General features: G+C 41.7%; 1 protein-coding gene across 1 annotated transcript in view; it reads left to right on the top strand.

The window, feature by feature from the left end:
* Positions 1–21,111, top strand: part of itsn1 (intersectin 1 (SH3 domain protein)) — a 119,664-nt gene that overhangs the window by 7,525 nt on the left and 91,028 nt on the right. The window contains exons 2-11 of the mRNA XM_079249009.1: positions 7,484–7,543; positions 11,588–11,680; positions 13,546–13,609; positions 14,218–14,378; positions 15,035–15,220; positions 15,712–15,790; positions 15,906–16,006; positions 17,346–17,409; positions 17,520–17,657; positions 17,867–17,961. Coding sequence (XP_079105135.1) covers positions 7,516–7,543; positions 11,588–11,680; positions 13,546–13,609; positions 14,218–14,378; positions 15,035–15,220; positions 15,712–15,790; positions 15,906–16,006; positions 17,346–17,409; positions 17,520–17,657; positions 17,867–17,961 — 1,009 coding nt within the window. The 5' untranslated portion in view covers positions 7,484–7,515. The remainder of the gene's footprint in view (positions 1–7,483; positions 7,544–11,587; positions 11,681–13,545; positions 13,610–14,217; positions 14,379–15,034; positions 15,221–15,711; positions 15,791–15,905; positions 16,007–17,345; positions 17,410–17,519; positions 17,658–17,866; positions 17,962–21,111) is intronic.

Below are 21,111 nucleotides of genomic sequence, written 5' to 3'. Positions count from 1 at the left end.
TGGAGGTCAAAATTTTCATGTCTACACATAGAAGGCTTATCGGGCGGTAGGAAGAACAAAGTGTAGGGTCCTTATTTTCCTTTGGGATCACGCTAATCACTGCTTCTGACCATGACCCTGGGGGGTCTCCCTTTGTCAATGCGTGGTTGTACAACTTACACAAGACAGGCGTCAGTTCATTAATAAATGCTTTATAGTACTCCCCAGGGAGCCCATCAACCCCCGGTGTTTCGCCGTTTTTTAATTTGAGAATACTCTTTTTAATTTCCTCCTGCGTTATAGGTTGTATTAGTTTATCAGGCTCCTCCTGTGTAAGTTTGGTCAGATTTACAGATTTTAAAAAAGTATCTATCTTTTCTTTTTTTCCTGGTAAGTATTCCTCCTCATATAACTTTTGATAATAACTAGCAAATGTTTTTGCAATATCATCTGGTTGTGTAAACATCTGATTTGTATTAGTACATTTTATTTTACCTACCACTCTATTAGACTGTGTCTTACGTAGCTGGAAGGCCAGCAGTCGACTTGCCTTATTACCATGATCATAGTACTTCCTATTCAAGAATCGCAATGCCCCTTCAGCTTTATAGATTAATAAATTATCCAATTTTTGTTTTGTCTCTTTTAGTAAATGTTGATTTGTTTGATCATATGTTTGTCTACACTTAATCTCCAAGTCTTTAATTTCTTCTTCCAGTTTAATCTGTTCTGCATACCTTTGCTTCTTAAGCCGTGAAGACATTGCAATAAAATTCCCCCTCATTACAGCCTTACTTCCTTCACATATTGTTGAAGGAGAAATTGTCTCAGCATCATTTAGTTCAAAGTATTCTTTTAAGGCATTTTGGGTGTCTTGCTTTATTTTTTCATCATTTAATAGAGACACATTGAGTCTCCAGTATTTAAATTGGTTTTGTGATCCTACTTTTAATTGTAAAGAAACAGGGGCATGGTCCGATATAGTTATTGGTTCAATATTACACTCACTTGTCCTGTATGCGTCATTACTTGAAATTAAAAACATATCTAACCGAGAGTAACTGCCATGTACTTGTGACATGAAAGTAAAATCCTTTACTCTGGGATGCAAGTGACGCCAAATGTCAATTAAGCCTAACTCTTCAATCATTGCATTGAGAGTTAGTCTTTTTTGGCAAAGGGCCTTTTCCTATTGGCAGTTTGTCCATACAAGGCTTTATGACACAGTTGAAGTCCCCACCCACCAGAATCAATCCCTGAGACTTATTTGCCAACACCGAGGCTATGGTCTTAAAAAACTTAGGGCAGTCTTCAGTGGGAGCATAAAGATTGAGCAAAGTAATTTTTGTGCCCCCAATTTCACCTGTTACCAATACATACCGTCCCTCTCTATCTGCACATGTTTCTTTGTGACTAAAATAAACATTTTTATTGATAAGTATCACTACTCCTCTTTTTCTCCCAAAAGAGGCTGCATAAACCTGATCAACCCATTCCCTTTTTAATTTTAGATGTTCTTTCTCTGATAGGTGTGTCTCCTGGATCATTGCAATAGAGCAGTGCATTTTTTTTAGTTGACTAAATATTTTCTTCCTTTTTATTGGAGTGCTTATTCCCTTAACATTATAACTAATACAACTTAAGCTACCCATCTATTAACAAAACATTATGGTATTTTAACCTCCTGTCTGCATATAACACCAACCCAAAACAAATTATCTTATGCACAGAATTATAGTAAATAAGAGCCAATCTCAACAAAAACTGATTACAAAATAAAATAAGATAGAACATACCAACATCCGCGGACTTCCAAAAAAACATTATATTTCCTTGCATTTTTGCGGAAAAACAAACCAATAGTCTCAACAGAGGGTGGCGACGAGTCCTCCGCAGGTATCACAACTCGTGTGTGGCTGCAGGCATCCATCTCGTAGAGCGGGTGCTGTGGCTCCAATGCGGCTTTAACGCTCACTTAGTCGCTAGTTCTTCACTTTCGTCCAGCGTGTAGAAACCTCTCGATATTGTCCTAACATTTACAAGTTGAACTTTATCAGTTGTAGTTGGCGTAGGCAGTAATTACGCGTCATCTTCAAAAAGGGCTCTGGCATCAGCACTAGATAGTCTGTCGGTGTTCGTGCGTTTTCCTCCTACCGTGCTCCATCTGAAGCGGGCAAGCTCGTGCTCCATCCGCTCCCTCTCGTCCACTCGCACATGGATTCCCAACTCCGTCAGCATCGGGGTTGCCTCTGCGAGCGAAGAGTAGGTCTTGTCTCCTTCCTCGGTAAGTACTTTTAGTTGCGCTGGGTATATACATTTGGCCTTGATGTTCTTCTGCTTTAGTTGTTTAATCGTACCTGGGAGCGCCTCTTCTGAAGCTCTGGGGAGTAATCGTGATCGAAAAAGATAGGCTTCTCTTCGTAGAGGACCTGTCGCTGTCCCCAGGCTTGTCGGAGAATCATGTCTTTAACCATGAAATCCAAAAATTTATTATCCATTATTATGGACCGTGGGGCAGCTGTCTGGCTCTTTGGCTTAGCTGCTAGCGCTCTATGGGCGCGCTCGATTTGCAAGTTAACTTCTGGGCTAAGTTGCAGGGTTGTTCGGAGAAGTTCTTTAACAAAGGCTATCATATCAGTTCCCTCGCTGTTTTCAGCCACCCGATATATTCTTAGGTTGTTCCGACGAGATCGGTTTTGCAAGTCCTCCTGTCTGGCTGTTAAGTCCATCTCCCGGTGCAGCAGATATCTGATAGCTCTCTCGTGTCTCTGTGTTGTGTCTTCGGTGCTGCTAATGCGGTCTTCGGCCTCTGTTGTTCTCTTCTCAAGCCGAACCATGTCCTTTTTCAGATCTTTCATTGTTGTCTCCAGCTTACTTAATGACACCATGGTTTGAGTGTGCCCTTCTCTGTTTTCCTGTCGTAGTTTCTCCAGTTCGGACAGAATTCGGTTCTCGGAGTTGTTCATGCTATTAGCCGCGTTAGCTTCGACATTGCTAGCTATGGTCTCCGGTAGTGTCAGCTGTTTCAAATTGTCGCTTTTTTCCATTATGCCTTCACCTTTGTTTGCACCTTTGCTTCTTGTAGATAATGCCATACCAAGTCTGCCGTTTTGCCAAAAATTTTTGTTTTTGTTAGGTTATAAAATATTTACGGACGGAGGGTTTTCTTTAGCGTGTTCGCTTCAGCGTGACGTCACCGGAAGTCCGTCGAGCACGTATTTTCATATGTTGCATTTATTACATCATGCAAAGGCACTTTATTTTGTCTTAAAATGACATGTTTCTGCCACTGCTTTAACTGTTCAATAAATACGGTTTTGATCAATTTGCTTCGTAACAATTTCATACTTATGGCATGAATGTTTAAAATCAGCATATCTTAATGCAGTATAAACAATTATGTTTTAATGTAGACACAAAATCATCTTACTGATGTGATTGTATGCACCAAAGCATTAATTCAAGGCTAAGGTAAATATCGAGATATATATCGTATATCGTGACATGCCATAAAAATATCGGGATATTACTAAAAGGTCATATCGCCCAGCCCTAGCTCAGACCACAGATGTCAAAACATGGAAGCTGTTCACCATGCATGGAGGGTTCCTTCCCAAGTCCAGTGTCCAGCGACTATACACAAAGCACACAGAAGGGGGTCGGGGACTAGTGAGCATCAAGGCCACTATCCAAGATGAAATAGTGTCTCAGACAATGGAGTCTGGAGGAACACGAGATGGAAGAACCATCATGGGAGGGAAAGCCCCTGCATGGGATGTACCACCGGCAGATCACCAAAGTGGCCGATATAAACAAGTCCTATCAATGGCTGGAGAGGGCTGGACTGAAGGACAGCGCAGAGGCACTAATCATGACAGCACAGGAGCAGGTCCAGATCTACCAGACCAGGCAGGATCCAAGATCTACCATACCAGACAGGATCCCAGATCTACCAGACCAGGCAGGATCCCAGGTGCAGACTATGCAAAGGAGCCCCTGAAACAATCTTGCACCTCACAGTAGGATGCAAGATGCTGGCAGGCAAAGAATACATGGAGCACCATAACCAAGAAGCCAGCATAGTTTACAGGAACATCTGTGCAGAATATGGACTGGAGACCCCTCAGTCCCAGTGGGAGACACCTCCCAAGGTGGTGGAGAATTAGAGGGCTAAGATTGTCTGGGACTTCCAGATCCAGACAGATAAAATGGTGGTGGCCAACCAAGCGGACATAGTGTTCATGGATAAGCAGCAGAGGAAAGCCATAGTGATCCATGTATCCATCCCCAATGATGGAAATATCAGGAAAAAGGAGAAACTGGAGAAGTACCAAGGCCTCAAGGAAGACCTGGAGAAGGCCGGGAGGGTGAAAGGGTGAAAGCAACAGTAGTACCCATAGTGATGGGAGCACTGGGGGCCGTGTCCCCCACACTGGAGAAGTGGCTCCAACAGATACCTGGAGAAACATCAGACATCTCCGTCCAGAAAAGATCAGTCCTAGGAACAGCTAAGATACTGCGTAGGACAAGCTCCCAGGACTCTCGTAGAGAACCCGAGCTGGAGAGATGAACAGCCGCTCACCCGCCCTACACTGGGGAGATGGGAGGGGTGGGGGGAGGGAGGAGTTTTTTTTTTATACATATGTATACATCTATAATTTTTTTGGGTAAAGTGTCCAAAATATTTGAAAGCTTTTTTAAAGCTGCAGACCTGAACAAACAAATGAAACCAAAACCTTGAAGTGCATTAATGAGAACCCTTTATATCAGTGTTTCTCAATTCCAGTCCTCAGGCCCCCTGCCCTGCATGGTTTATAGGCAACCCTACCTGAACACACTTGAATGAAACAAAGGTTCGTTAACAGGCTGCAAAGAACTTAATGGGGAAGTTCAATAAATGTGACTCAGGTGCTTTGGGTGAGGAACATGTCTAAAACATGCAGGGCAGGGGGGAGGGGGGGGGGGGGGGGCTGAGGACTGGATCTGAGAAACACTGATTTATACAGTCGGGAGTCCAGGAAATAAAATTTAAAAAAAAAATTAAAAAAAAAATTTAAATATTCATTTATTATGATTGTTTTGTTTGTTCATTAAACCATTATTTAACCAGATTAAAATCTCATCAAGATTCATTTTAAAATGGAAAAGACAGAATATCAGAGGTCAGTCAGAAAACAAGGGGAAAGAGGACAAATAAAAGAGAGGTTGTGAACCTTTGTGTCTTGTTTCAACACTGCCTTTTGTGTGTGTGTGTGTGTGTGTGTGTGTGTGTGTGTGTGTGTGAGAGAGAGAGAGAGAGAGTGTGTGAGTGGGGGGGTGGACTTAACAGGCATCTGCCACAAGCCTTGATAACAGACCAACACTTTGGTGACATCCCAGTGCTCTAATTATACAGACTAATCCCACAAATACAAAGCAAGCACCAGGGAAAACAGAACATTAAGCCTTTAAGTACTCATGATGACAAAGGACAGCTGAAGATAACTGCCACAAAGAATTTTTTACATCCTTCTAAAGGCTCATTTATGCTGGGCGCAGAAGACGGACACACAGACGGATGGACAGTTTGGTCCATTTTTAAAGAACCTCAGCTATCAAGTCACTTTATGTAGAAAATAGTCTGGTACTGTGGAAACCGGGGGAGGGGGCACTGTTGAGTTGTATAGCTGGAATATCAAACCAGAGAAGAAGAGGAACAGGAAAAAAAACAACGACACACAAACGGCCAAATAAGGAGCACTAGAAGAAGAAGTTGAGGACAACAAAAACTTTGTAGTTTTCATCTTCTGGTGTTTTTGGATGGTTGTGAACAACGTTATAGCGGTGTGTTGGCGCCACCAACCGCTGTCAGAAGGTAGACATACTGTGGACTTGGCGCAGCCCACTAGTGGATGAACTGACTTAGCAACCATAACGTAAAGCATGTATTTAGTATGAGTAGAGCGACATATGACAACGTTTACAATCGTTACAGAGCAGAAATGGACCTTGTTCCTTTTACTAGATTGCTGGCTGCAGGATTTGGTCCCACCTGAGTCTGGCAGCTCTTCCCAGGCAGGATCACGCTCCTGTTGGTAACCACAGGAAGTGGTGAATCAGAATATTTTAATGTGACATTTCCCTGGAGATTTTTTACTTTATTTTCATCGGTTGGAGGATTTCTCTTAACTTTGCAGTCAGAAATGAAAGTCACTTTGCCTCATCATCGACTTGTTTGCTGGAAAGAGTTCAGTCTTCAGTAATGCAGTTAAAGAAATGCGCTCTTTGCTGCAGTTGGTTTAGTTGGTGTACATAAAAGTTCATTTGCAATTTAATTATTGTCTCAGAAATCTTACAGTCTGCTCGGATCGTATTCCGCCTCAGAAGTTTGATCTCCTCTATCATCGGCTGAGACCGGTCATTGTTCGGTGGTTGCTCAGCAGCTTCAGGACTTTGTGTGTTTGTTCAGGGTGGTCTTTATTCCTCTGACCCAGTTAAGCTGGTTGTGCGGCTGGTGTTAATGGACAACACACACAGTTCCACGCAGACACGGTTTTACAAAAAGGCCAAGAACAGTTTGACAGCTAAAGAAAGTTTGGTGAAAATTATCTTTGTGATTTGGGTGAGCTAATCCTTTAGCAGGGCCTCTCCTCCTTAGTTTGCAAGTAAAAAAGTTTTATTTACATTACACTGGGAGAAAAAAAACAAATTCACACTCGCTCCGTTAATGCTTGTCTGTTGCAATGTGTGTTAGATTGTGATAACTTGTCTGCAAGCTATGAAGATAGACTGTGAGTAAGGCAGATATGGATCTGATTAACATCCTCTGATAAGCCTGTCTCATCTCTTTCTGCTATGTTAGGCAGTCTGAGAAGGTGTTGCATTGTTTAAAGAATAAAAAACAACATTTGGAGATTAATTTACATGATAAGGTAAGAACAATGTCTGTAAATGAGAAGAGGAGCATCTCAGAACAACCAGCGGTGTTCTGGTCAGGTTGTACTGCGAGTCAAATTTCTTTGTCCTGGGACGCCAGACAATGAATAAATTCTGCTTCTGCTCAGCCTGGATAAATAAAGATTTTCTCTGCTGCTTACATACACAAACATCCTGACAACTGGTTTGATCTCTGATTAGTAACCGCCCCGATACCAGATCATAACAGATCTTTTATAAATATTTCATCACAAGATATTTAGACACATCGATGCCCGTTTGCCTTCTGTATGTGCATCATTACACACACAAGTATAAATAAATAAAGCGTCATATAACAAGTGATGTAAGGTTAAAAGGTGACTGAAGAACAGACTGTAAAAGACAGCCGAGTGGCTCCTGCTGAGATGTTTCCTCCTGACTGGGTCTGTTCACTGCATCAGCACCTTTACAGGTGACCAGACGTGATTTGTTCCTGTAAAGATGCAGTTAGACATCCAGCGAGATGCCAGCACTGCAGACCCGAGTCCCAGCACAAGCTTTTTGTAGAAACTCCAGCTTTACGTCTGTTTTCTCTGTGTCGTTCCAGGAGGTGTTGAGCTGCAGAAGACTGACTGAAACATGGCGCAGTTTCCAACATCTTTCACAGGTCAGTATTTGGATTGATTTGAATCAAACATTTTTTGAATATTTATCATTAATCTGTATAACAGTTTTTCATGCAGTTCAGCCTCAGTGAGTTTTAGGTTTCTGGTTAATATATCAGCTGTGCAGTGGACTGAAGGCCACGCACGCCCCTTTAGCTGGCAGGTTGGGTAATCCTGGAGTAAAACACTGTAGGAAAGTAGGAAATGTCTCATGTGTGACTGTTGCCAAAGAGCATTTCATAATCTGTGTACTGTAGCTCAGAACTGCATCTCAGATAGACATGGGCCTGTCGCAATAAGTCAAGCGCACGGGAAGAAAAAATGTGCGCAATAAGTTTGCCAGATGCAATAATTTTCATCTGTTTTTCTCAAGTGTCACATTTGTTTTTAAGACAATATTAACTAAACACAGCAAGAAAACAAGCTTCCACCTGTACATAAAACACAACCATCAACTGCAAAAAAAGACATTAATACACAGGCTAGCTCCATCTTCCCGACAGTCCACGATCACTGTGGTGTTTTACCGACAGATTAAACACCAACAGGACAATGCAAAATGGTGTGCTCTCAGTAAAACCAAGCTTCCCTTTAATATTGTTAAAAAGGTGAAATTTTGAAAGATTTTGCAAACATTTCACAGCCTGTATGAATTGTCTGGATGAACAATCATGTTACAAACGGCAATTCCACAACTTTACAATAACTTGTATAACTTATATGAGCGTTACCATAGACTATGTAACTGTTACATGGTGTTTAGAGACCATATGTTCCAGAAAACCACGTTGCCAAAACACCAGGAGAAATCCTGATCTGTTTCAGCAGACTGGATGAACCTAGTCTGCACTTCGAGATGAATGTTCTGTAGAAATTAAAGCATGTTGATCTCTCTTATTGTTATTTTAGTTAAAAATGGTCTCAAAATGACAACAATAATAGCTTTGCGCAATATTAATTGCCTTTCTCAATCGTTTGAGACAATCGCATGGCAAAATTTGACCTTATTTTATCATTAATTGTCTTTTTAGGAGTACAGAGTACTGCCAGAATTTGATTGTCGTTGGAGAAGGCTGTTTGGTCACATATGGGAAGTCCTTGAGACTAAAATTTATGAGTGTTTTTACTGTTTAAAATGCAGGTAAAGGTGAGACAGGACTGATACTGTAAGAATTTTCCCACAAACCACATGGTTTCATAAATCCACATGAAGGTTACAGAAATGAGAGCCGTCCGTTCCCAAAGTTTGGTCCTAAAGTGATAATCTGGATTTATTTTGGGGAGGAAAGGTGAATATACATGAGGAAACATGAGTAGATTCAGTTTCTATAAAAGCAAATGGTTTCTGCACTGTGAAAGCGGACAGACTCCCATCAGAACAGCAAACAGATGGAGAGTAAAGGTGGATCAGGTGTTTCTACAACAGAATGTGACGTTTGCCAGACTGTAAACAGATTTGTAAAAGTTCCAGAGTTCATTCCTGTCGCTGCAGACGGAAACTGAGGAATATTGATCATGTTTACATGAGAGCTTTAATTCTGAATAAAAGTTCAATCTGCTTTAAACCGAGAAATGACAGTAAAAACACCGAATTCCAAATGAAACCACAATATGGAATAAAGTCATTCTGAAGTACGTGGCTGGTTTATTCATATTTAAATCCAATCTCATTCGTTCCTTCATCATGGAAACTGGGGCTGGGAAAATCAAATCGAAATATCGAATATCAGGATTTTTTGCTTCACAATTTCAAAAGAGATTTTTTTGTTAAAATTTCTTTTTTTCTCTCAAATAAATAAAAATAATCCATTTTAAAATTTTGGTCATTTTTATTGTTTTTATTGATCTTTCCTTATTGGGTATTCTAGCAGCAGACTGATTGTTTGGCTACTGTGTTGTTTTTCCTCATTTGAATTTAAAAAAAAAAAAAAAAAAAGGTTTTGTACATTTTTTTGTTTTTATTCTACAAAAATCTGGAATGAGAGGGATTGTGAGAATCACAATTTAAATCGAATCGGCACCCAAAAAATTGGAATCAAATCGGGACAAAAACATGTCGTCACAGCCGTAATGTAAACTTTCATCCAGTCCTTCCTCTGTCCCGATGACGCACTGATTCCCAACCGTCTTCTCCTCCCGTCTGCAGTCGTCTATCTTCCTTCCTCTCCTCAGCTGCTGACAAAAGATAAACTAGTTTATGTGGTTTTCATGCTAGAACTGAAAAGAAAAGGACAGGAAGTGCAGTTTGTTTATTTCCAGTATGCGTAAGTACTTCACGTCCCTCCCCGTCCAATAAGAACCTTTCCCAAACCCCCAGATCTAAAGCCAAATTCCTCAATTCGGAAGTACTACTTCCACGTAAACTCAAAGGAGAATACCTTAATCCTGAATAATGAATTTGGAACTCAAAGAAAGCATTGTGTAACCGTAGCAACTGAGGCACGTTTAGGGATGCACGAAGAGCCGAGGTGGACGATGTTCGCTGTAATGCGAAAATACTGTTTCTTAAAATTCTGATATCAGCTAATGCAAGTTTTAAGTTTATTTCTACAGCAGCACTCGTATACCAGAGCATAGAATGAAAGTCACATCATATGTTTCCATCCACATCATATATAAATATTTATTTATATATATATATATATATATATATATATATATATATATATATATATATATATATATATATATATATATATATATATATATATATAATATGCATGTACTACCTGAAATTTACTGTTAATGTATGCGATAGAAAAAGGAGCATCCTTTAAAGCTACGGCTTGTAGAACAGGGTCCTTACACCCACCACCCAGCCATAGTGAACCATGGAGATTTTATCCAGTAGACATTAACGTACCCTTAATAGAATACATAAAGTAGTAATATGAATATAGTATTATATACATGAACGAGATATGTTCCTTCAAAACCTTCACTTTATTCATGTATAGACTGTTTCTTTTATTTTAATATTCAGTTTGTACATGTGTCAGATGCAGACGCCTCCAAAAGTTTAGTTTTTAGATTAATTTTAAATAAATTAAATGTACCGGATTGCTTTATATTGCTTTCCAAGTCATTCCACACTTGTGTAAATTATACTGTAACGAGTACATTTTAATTTTCTGTATTTCCCCTTCAGCAGTAATCTATTCCTTGTATTTAGTTGGTGACAGGATGAGAAGAATGGGATGAGTTTACACAGTCGGGTATTTAACCTATGAATAACTTTATACATGCAGTTTGATAAAGATTGTGTTCAGGAGGTTAAAAAGAAAAGTCTGAAAAGTCTAAAAAGTTTGTCTGTAAACCTTCCATCAGCTGAGGAAAAACCGTCCTGTTGGAGTTTCTGTTGCATTTGGAAATGACTGAGCTTGTAAAGCAGAGGAATAGCTGCTGCTGGTTGGACTGGGCTGGACTGGAAGCGCTGGGCGGCTTAGCGCCTGGCTAACTAACGTAGCATCTGCTTCTTATTTATATCAGCGGAGCGTAAAGCAGTCAGACTGATCGACGGCTGATCGATGGATAAAACGGTGATATTGCTGTATTTCTGACCAGCTTTGTTATTGCTATTATAAATAAAAGAAAAATGACTCATTTTTAGACACGTGTGTCTGAAGAGACAGGATTTAATTCAGTTTATATATTTATATTGTTTAAATTGATCTGACTGAACCCCCACCAACCCTAACCCTTCACCACGATCCTTCCTCTAAATCCAGTTTTAACATCTTCCTACATGAACTGAAAGTCATGACTAAAGCATTCTTCTCATTCCTTCTTTCTGTCCCTTCTGTGTCTGGCTCTGGTTTGGCTTTCCTCATCGTAACGTCTGTTTTTCTGTCTGTCTGTCTGTCTGTCTGTCTGTCTGTCTGTCTGCCTGCGTGTGTGTGTGTGTGTGTGTGTGTGTGTGTGTGTGTGTGTGTGCGTGTGTGCGTGCGTGCGTGCGTGCGTGCGTGCGTGCGTGCGTGCGTGCGTGCGTGCGTGCGTGCGTGCGTGCGTGCGTGCGTGTGTGTTGGATATGTGGTTGGGCGTGTCAGGTCCTGACATGTTTCTGATCTCCGTGGACGAGAGAGCCAAACATGATCAGCAGTTTCACAGCCTCTCTCCGACCGCTGGAGGTTTCATCACAGGTAAGAGTCTCTCTGTTGTCTGAACACCTCACATGACCTCACAGTGCATCATGGGTAAGGAAACATGGAAATGCAGCCTGGTCACATGATCTGTTGTTGGCCACACAGGGAACTAGCTCTCCAGATGTTGCTGTGTGTGTGATAGGAAACCGAATCTGTGTTATAACAGGAAAGGTTAACCTCAGATATTAACTGACAGATGAAATTATATTTAATGAGAAACGACTGCAGCAGCGCCGTCTCCAACTGGCACAACTTAACATCCCAACTGCAGAAGGACAAACTGTCTCCGCGTGAAGCTAACAGCGGTTTTTCTGTTAGAAGAACTCCAGACTGCAAGCACCTGTTTGCAACGAGTATAAGAGTCTCCCAGGTGCAACGTGGAAATATGCAGCAACTTTAAAAGTACCTTAACAGAACAAAGCTGCAGGAGAGGATTTGTGTACAAGCTCATCTACGTTGTGATGATGTGAGCCTCCTCACATGATGGCAGCGTGATTATCACCTACCTTTCTGTTCAATACGCCGTTATTTCTGTTCTCACTTTCATGGTGGGTTGTTTAAACGAAGCGACACAACAGTCCTGACTAGGTCTGGGTGATTAATCAGATTGTAATCTCAGTACGATCTGGGTTTCCATCGATGATAAAACTAAAAGGGTGTGATTATTTTTCTCTCTGCAGTTTCCTCTCCTGCTGTCTTCAGCTGCTAATCGAGCGTCTCTGGCGTTGCAGCGCTGTGCTGTAAACTCCTCCCACAGCCGCTTTGCTTTCATTCAGACACTGTTGCCAACTTGGAGACTTTCTCGCTAAATCTGGAGACTTTTTTTGTTAAAAGCGACAAATCTAGCAGCTTTTACTGGAGTTATTAGAGACTTTTCTGGTGTTTTGGCGACTGACTTGAAGACACATATTGTTCTGCAGTTACTGTAAGGAAGGAGCAGCGGGAGCCTCTCCCGTCCTAAAGCACTCCCAGGCGGCCAGTCTCAGTCGGCTCCGGCTGCAGGTCAATGTAGAATAACTGCAGTAGGTTGTGGAAGTTCACCTAAACATAGTTTATACCATTGTCAGTGACAACCGGCTGCATTATTTTCCTATACATAGTTCGGCCAGTTAAACGCTGTAATATCCCTCCGTTATGGGGCGTTACCATAGCAACGGGTTAACCAACTGGTTCAGATCAGCCGTCTTTTAACAGGTGAATGAGAGAAACGTGCTGCAGCCTGACAGCCGTTGTTTGGCATAAAACGTACATCCAGGCCAACGTAAAATAGTTCCTATATAAGCGGTAAAAGCGATTAAACAACTCAGAACCGTCCATTAGACGGTTATAATGCACGACACGGAGTCTAGAACACCACGACGCGCAGCGTTGTTTATAAATACTGGATAATTGTGTTAAATTATCGAGATCTCAATTTCAGTCAAAATAATCCTGATTATAACTTTGGCCCTAATCGAGTAGAACTAGTCCTGAACTCATGATGAGACGAGGAATCGGCAGGAAGGATCTGGTAAATCTGGCGTGAACCCGTGTGAGAGAAGTGAATGTTGTGTATTTCCTGTAACGCTGCTTCCATAACATTTATGGGAATGGTTGATAATAAACGAGCATAAAGTGCAGGCGGTGACTTGCAGCGGGGGGGGGTCTGCTGGACATGCAGAGAGGGCCTGAAATAATGCTCCAGTATTCGTTTATCTATCAGGTAGAATGATCATTACATGTGCAGCTCACTGGAAGTTCCTGATAGTTCAGCCCCATAACTTCAACACGCTGATATTTACTTTATTTACAACATTTATGACTTTTTTCTTTTTAAATAAAACAGAAATGATTGCAAATGATTGCTTGTGTTTGTCTGACAGGTGACCAGGCCAGAAACTTCTTTCTTCAATCAGGGCTGCCCCCCCCCATCCTGGCCCAGATATGGTAGGTCAGATAGAAGAGCTTCTATCTCACTCAGACAAGCCGTCAGGTCGATGATTGCTTTGTTTTAAAAGCTGCTTTGTGAACAAAATATGCTGATTCAGTTGTCGTAATCAATATTAAAGTTGATATTTCAGTGTCACACAGATTATTATGTTTTGGTGATTTGATAATAAACAAACATTATGAAGAAGCAAATGGTTCAAGCAAACAGATGAAAGGAAACGTCATATTTTTTATTTACATTTTATTTGTTTTTGAGTCATTTAAAAAGAAGAGTAGTGTATCAGTGTAATCACATTACAATCCCCCCCCCCCCCACCCCCACCGTCATAAACTCCATCCCACCCACGCTTCCTCAGTGCAGCCAGAACTGGAGGGTCAGGACATCTAACAGCTCATTTAGCGACTGGCACACAGAAAAATCTGCTTTTATTGCACCATATGTGCCCATAAATTAGCATTTAATAACTATAAACAGAAATAAAAGAAATCATTTAAAAAGAAAACATTATAAACAGATGCTTATGTTGTCGTCGTATCTTTTCCTGAGTTAAATGTCAGACCTCACCTGTTACTGTCTCAGTAAAAGCATCTGTGTGCACCTGCAGGGCTCTGGCTGATATGAACAGTGATGGCCGGATGGACATTCACGAGTTCTCCATCGCCATGAAACTCATCAAGCTGAAACTCCAAGGTCACCCTCTGCCTCCAGCGCTGCCTCCCAGTATGAAACAACCTCCACTGCCTTTACCTCCACAAACCGGCTTTGGTAAGTTTGGAGAATCCGAACCGAACCACTGAAGATGTCAGTTAAAAATGTTTTTTATCTTTTTAAATGGGTTTATTTTATTCTTATTCTTAGTTGTTTTGTTTTTATATTATATTATTTTATTTAGTTTTTATTTTATTTTTATTTCATTCTATTCTGTTTTGTTTTGTTTTTATATTTAATTTAATTTTGTTTATTTTCATTTAATTAAATTTTATTTTTATTTTATTTAGTTTTGCTTTTATATTATTTTATTTTGTTTTTTTTCCATTTTTTATTTAATTTTGTTTTGTTTTTGTATTATTTAATTTAATTTTGTTTACTTTATTCTATTTTATTTAGTTTTATATAAATTTTATTTAGCGTTATTCTTGCAGTTTGGTTGTTGTAATTTTTATCTACACGTCAGTAAATTGACATAAACATTGACCGTGTTCAGCCCTACGAAGAGGCAGAGATAAAACAGCAGATCTGTGTAACAATGTTCCTGTTTTAGGATATATTTGCTCCGTCAGCTCTACTCCCTGCCTGCTGTGCTCCTGGTGGGGAGTGCTGACGTTAAATGCAAATCCATTAATGTTTCATACGAGTCCGTTTAGCAGCATAAATATGTAGAACTGAGATAAAACATGTTTATGATCCTGCTCTATCTTCAGGCATGCCCCCCATGGCTCCCATCGCAGCTCCCCTGCCGGGCGTGCCCCCTCTCCCCCTGCCTCCTCTTCCTGTTGGAGTGTCCCCCCCCCTCGTCTCATCGGCACCCCCTCCGCTCCCTCAGCCCATCACTAACGGAGCCCCTCCCACGGCCATGATGCCGACCATCTCAGGCTTCTCACACCAAGGTAAGACGAGGAAAACGTGTTTTTTTTTTTTATGAACATTTTTCATTTTGAAACTTACAGAATCTAAAAGATCTTGTCTTAAATTTGCTCTTCTGAGTCTGGATTTGTTCAGTAGAGGCAAAGCTTGTTGGAAAAAGTTTAGATACTTCAAGTTTCCCACAAAAATAAAGACATTTTCTCTAAATCGAGTCACAGCAGGGTCTGAAAACGGTCTAAATGTAGCGGCCAGTTAGTGACAGGTGTGTAGCACATCAGTGTGTTCGGTGCAGCAGGAAGTCGTGCACTGATGTTATGCTGTGAAACATGTTTATTTTTATACACATTCATTTTCATGTAATCAGTTGATCGTAATTACTGCATTAAGGTGTGTGTCGTCCCCCCCCCCCCCCGCTTACAACACATGAGAGACGATTCTTTGCTTCAGCCGTTTAGCTTGGTCTTGGAGATGCAGTGTGTGACCTCTGTGGGAAATGTTGTCTTTTCTGGCTCAGCTGCAGCTGCCAATAAGTCCTCATCGTTCAGCCGCTCCAGCACCAAGCTGCAGAAGGGGCCGTCGTTTGACGCTGCTGGGTACGTGCTGCTCCATGTTTCTACCCGACTTAGAGCTGCTAAAATGTTGGAAAAAGCTTTTTTTATCTGAGGTTGAACCTTTTTGTGTAAGTGACGAGTTCCTGTGTTTTCTCAGTGTTCAGCCTCCGTCTGATTGGGCCGTTCCTCAGTCCTCCAGGCTGAAATACAGGCAGCTCTTCAACTCCCACGACAAGATGATGAGCGGACACCTGACTGGTACTTCAACACGTTACTGGTTTTCACCACAGTTCGGTTGCTTAAAGGGACAATGTGTGGGAATTATTTAATCATTTATAGATTTTGCAAACTGCATCACAGTTGTGGAGGAAAAAGCTGTTAAAATCTTCCTCTTTCTGGAGCTCCTTCCACCAGGAGAAGCTAGCTCCGTGATGGTCCTCCCTTTTCGATGAAGCTCCGGTCACGCAGCTTTTTAACTTCTCTGTATTTTTCTAAATGGAAATTCAACAAATATCCCAAGTAGTTGCGTAGTAAAGCTCGTTCCATCTTCCACAAGGAGCAAGAACTGAGTTTTTGTTCTCGAGGCTGCAAGAACAAGAAAAAACGTCTTCTTCGTCAGGTCCATCCATCCAGGAGAAGCAGGTCTGCAGCAGGGAGGGATCACTGCGGGGGGCCATGTCTGCTTTCGCCAAGGAGGTTATGTTTTTCCCGCCGTCTTTGTGCTCAAGATAACTCAAAAGGTTACGGACGGATTTTTATAAAAGCTTCAAGAGTTGTTGGAAATGTGAAAATGAAGAAGTGATTAAATTCTGGCGGTGATCCGGATCACCGTTTGGATCCAGGAATGTTTTAAAAGGATTCTTTAACATTGTGCTTGGTGGAGGTTTCCGCTCTCCGAGTTTCTGGTTTCATATTTAACCAGAAACTTCGTCTGCGGCGGGGCGGGTCGTGCACGCGGCGGGGCGGGTCGTGCATGCAGTGGGGTCCGAGTGTTTTAATGTAAAAATGTTGGTACTTTCTCACCACCTCAATCAGCTGTTTTATCAAAACAATCCGTTTTACCTGCAACAGTAAAAACGCGGAGGCAGCAACTCCGCTTCCTGCTTTCACTGTGTTAACCACGCCCACCTCACATGTCCGACCAATCACACAATGCTTCTCGGAGCCCCGCAAGAAAAACCCTCTGCCAGCCCGATGTGTCGAGAACCGTCTTCAAACGCGTCCGCGAAAACAAAATGACGTCATTTTCCTCTCGGAGCCTCGAGAACAAAGTTCTGGCTTCTGGTGGAGGATGGAACAAGCTTCAGCCTTCCTCGCTCCTCTTCAGTCGCTCTGCGCTTGCAGGACAAAATGCCTTCCTGCTCCACGTTGGTGCTGTTTGTCCCTCACTGGCAGCTGTAGTTTTAGGACGACAGACATGGCGCTTCCCTGCCAGCTTACATGTTGTATGTAGAGACAAATCTAAATTCTTGGCTCTCCAGAACATGTCAGATTATTTGCGGCAGTCATGCAGACATGGATGTTTACCAGTAAACAATAGAAAATGTGACAGAATGTCCCTTTAATGGTGTTTCTCTACGTTTCATCTGCTGTTCAGGTCCGCAGGCTCGGACCATCCTGATGCAGTCGAGTCTTCCTCAGACTCAGCTGGCTACCATATGGTCAGTGCCTTAAATAAGGAAATACTAAACTTTTCTCGTCTTTATTATTGGTAAAAGAAACGTGAGATCTGCCTTCAAATATCAAACTTGTTCCATTATTTCTTCATAAGGAATCTGTCGGACATCGACCAGGATGGAAAGCTGACAGCTGAGGAGTTTATTTTGGCTATGCACCTCATCGACATGGCTATGTCAGGCTTACCGCTGCCTCCCGTCTTACCAGCAGAATACCTCCCACCTACATTCAGGTAAATATGCAGCTAAACAACACAGCTAATTTAGCTTACATACATTAAATATGTAGTCACCTGAAATCTTTTTCATTCATTCATTTTTATTGAAGTTTGTTAGCAAAACAAACAATAATTGCCCGTGACATTAATATAGATTAATGTAAGAAGTTATAATATTTTCTCCAACATTAAACATGTTGGTTATGATTGTATCTGTGTTGAAGGCGTGTGCGAAGCGACAGTGTTCAGTCAGACCAGAAGAGTGTCCAGGAGGAGACTGAGGAGGAGGCTGAGAGCAGCCAGGAGAAGAAACTACCAGGTAATTACTGTACTTTACTCTGCACAGACCTTTATGTAACTGGTTAAACTGGAATAGGGTTTTGTCTGTTATTAGCATTCGGCGCATATAAAAAGAACAATACAAAGTTCCAAACAAACAACACCCCCCCACCCATTACTGTACCGTAAAATATTTTAAATCATACATATAATATTTATATTGAAAGGGAAAAACAGTTAGAGCAGGGGTGGCCAAACTGAAAGTGATCCAGTGAGCCACAGGCCAAACACTTCAGCTTTAAGGATGAAGCACAAGTAAATGTATGAAGTTTAGTTGTTGTTCAGTAGCTAATACAGTGTATTTTTCCTTTTTGGGCAAATAAAAAGTTGCATAAAAAGTGAAAATAGCAAAAGAACAATAAAGCCACAGTTAAAGGGACAAGAAACAAAAATTACAGCCACTAAACTGCAACATGTCAAGAAGAAGAAACAGAGTGTGTGGAACAAGGCAAGGTGGCGATACATAGTGGGACACATGAAGTGGGTCTTTGGACATCTCCAGTCTCTCCATGTTGGGTTGCACCTGGCTCACTGACAAGGTGAGGATGTCATTGAGGTGAGTCAGTCAGGGTCCCTCTGAGTCTGGACTTATCAAGGTTCACTTGTTATCAAGCTCTGTGGGGTATTGATATAAACAACCACTAGCGGAGCAAAAGAAAAGTGCTGGCGGGCCAATTTTGGCCTGCGGGCCCCACTTTGGGCACCCCTGAGTTAGAGTAATAGAATTACTGTGGTATAATTACAAAATAGTTGTTAAAACTCCGTAAATGTATGACAAAAAAACAATAAAGCAGGTGTCCAACGTCGGTCCTGGGGCCTCATTTATAACCCTGAACGTAGCAATGATGACTCCAGGCCGCGTCCGTACGGAAAACAGGAAAACCTTCCAGGTTTCTACAGCAGCACGTCCCACGCCTGTTTCCTTTATAAATCAGGATCAACAGTAAATTTAACACGGTGAGGAAACATCTGGCCACGCCCACATGTTGGCTATAAAAGGTCAGGCCGACGCCCTGATAAATATTAATCCATCTTCTGCAGGAAAAAAGAGGAATTTTCTGGAAAATGAGGAAGAAATTCTAACAGATAAAGTTGTAAAATGTAAAAGTATTTTATCTGGTGTAGACGGGATGGACATCAGCACCACCAGAAAGACAGAGGAGGTCAGCAGGGGACAGATGCTGTCAGCGTCTCATCAGACCACCGGACTTATCCAGAAAGGACGAATAAAGTGGTCAGACAATAAAATGTAGGGAGAAAGTGCATCGTCGTTTGAGTCTGCTGTGTTGGAGCAGGGATATATGGAAAACCTGCAAGACATCGGTTCTCGAGGAGCAACTTTGCAATAAAGTGACGGAAGGTAAAACAAAATCGGGGTGAATCCTGAAACTCCTCGGCCGTCGTGACATCTAGTGTTTCATCTTAACAAGGAATTCCAAGTCGTGAGAACTCCTGTGCACAGCTTCTCGTAGAAAAGTGAATTTTCTTTAGCACCAAATAATGCCAGAGGTCATTGATCCACATCTTCCTGGTTGGAGGAAACTGGTTCTTCCATTGCAGGAACGTCAGTCGGCTGGCAGTTAAAGTCACAAAGGAAGTTATATTTTGGGCTTTGGCTGAAGCCCGATATGCTGTGGTGTTTCATCAGATACTGCAGAGATGGCGGACAGATCTAACTTCTACAGGAAGAAATGTGTGAGAGAGTGGTTGTTGGTTGCTGCATCGATCACAGATAGATATCGGATCTACTGCACGTTTAAGGTTCCTGCTGAATCTAGCCTTAGTTGTTGTTCAATTCAATTCAATTCTATTCAACTTTATTTATATAGCGTCAAATCACGGCAATGCCATCTCAAGACGCTTTACAGACAGAGGGGAAAACATAGTGAAAGCCAATTCATAACAGCCTATATAAGGAAACCAACAGATTGAGTTGAGTCCAACTCAATCTCCCATCCTGAGCAAGTACACTGGCGACAGTGGGAAGGAAAAAACTCCCTTTTAACAGGAAGGAAACCTCCGGCAGAACCCGGCTCAGGACAGGCAGCCATCTGCCTCTGCTGTGTGGGGGGAAGAGGACAGAAAGACAACAGACAACAGGAACTGCTACTCCCGGCCAGGGAGACCTGCTGAGACAGGAGACATACATGTTAATGATGCAACACTGTTATGGGGGGGGGGTAAAAGAAAGAGATAAAGAGAAAGAAGCTCAGTGTATCAGGAAATGTCCCCCAGCAGTCTAAACCTATAGCAGCATAACTAAGGGATGCTAACCATCCCTAGCTATAGGACTTATCAAAAAGATAAGTCTTCAGCCTAGTCTTAAAGGTGGGGAGGGTGTCTGCTTCCCTAACACTAACTGGGAGCTTATTCCATAAGAGAGGGGCCTGATAACCAAAGGCTCTGCCTCCTGCTCGGCTCTTTGAGACTCTAGGAACCACAAGTAAGCCTGCAGTCTGCGAACGAAGTACTCTGCTTGGTATATAAGGAACTATGAGGTCTTTGATATATAGTGGTGCTTGGTTGTGGAGGGCTTTATATGTAAGGAGAAGGATTTTAAATTCTATTCTAGATTCAACAGGCAGCCAATGAAGAGAGGCTAAAACTGGAGAAATATGATCTCTCATGCTGGTTCTGGTCAGGACTCTGGCTGCAGAATTCTGGATCAGCTGAAGGCTTTTCAGGGCATATTTAGGACAGCCCAGTAATAGAAAGTTACAGTAATCTAGTCTCGAAGTAACAAAAGCGTGAACCAGTTTTTCTGCATCACTGTGAGACAGAATATCCCTAATTTTGGCTATATTACGTAAATGAAAGAAGGCTGTTTTAGTAACCTGCTTAATATGTGGGCCAAAGGACAGGTCAGGGTCAAATATTACTCCAAGGTTTCTCACTGTAGCACTGGAAGCTAAAGTTATGCCATCCAGGTTCATTACAAAACCGGAAAATTTAGCTCTGAGTTTTTCAGATCCAACGAGAATTACTTCAGTCTTATCTGAGTTTAAGAGGACAAAATTTCTAGACATCCAAGTCTTTATGTCTATGAGACAATTTTGTAGCCTATTGGGCTGATTTGTTTCATCTGGTTTAAAGGATAAGTATATCTGAGTATCATCTGCATAACAATGAA

Source organism: Telmatherina bonti (genome assembly GCF_933228915.1).
Source record: "Telmatherina bonti genome assembly, chromosome: 11".
Taxonomy (NCBI): domain Eukaryota; kingdom Metazoa; phylum Chordata; class Actinopteri; order Atheriniformes; family Telmatherinidae; genus Telmatherina; species Telmatherina bonti.
Note: the sequence above shows the minus strand (reverse complement) of the source record. Positions and strands in the feature narration are given on the sequence as shown.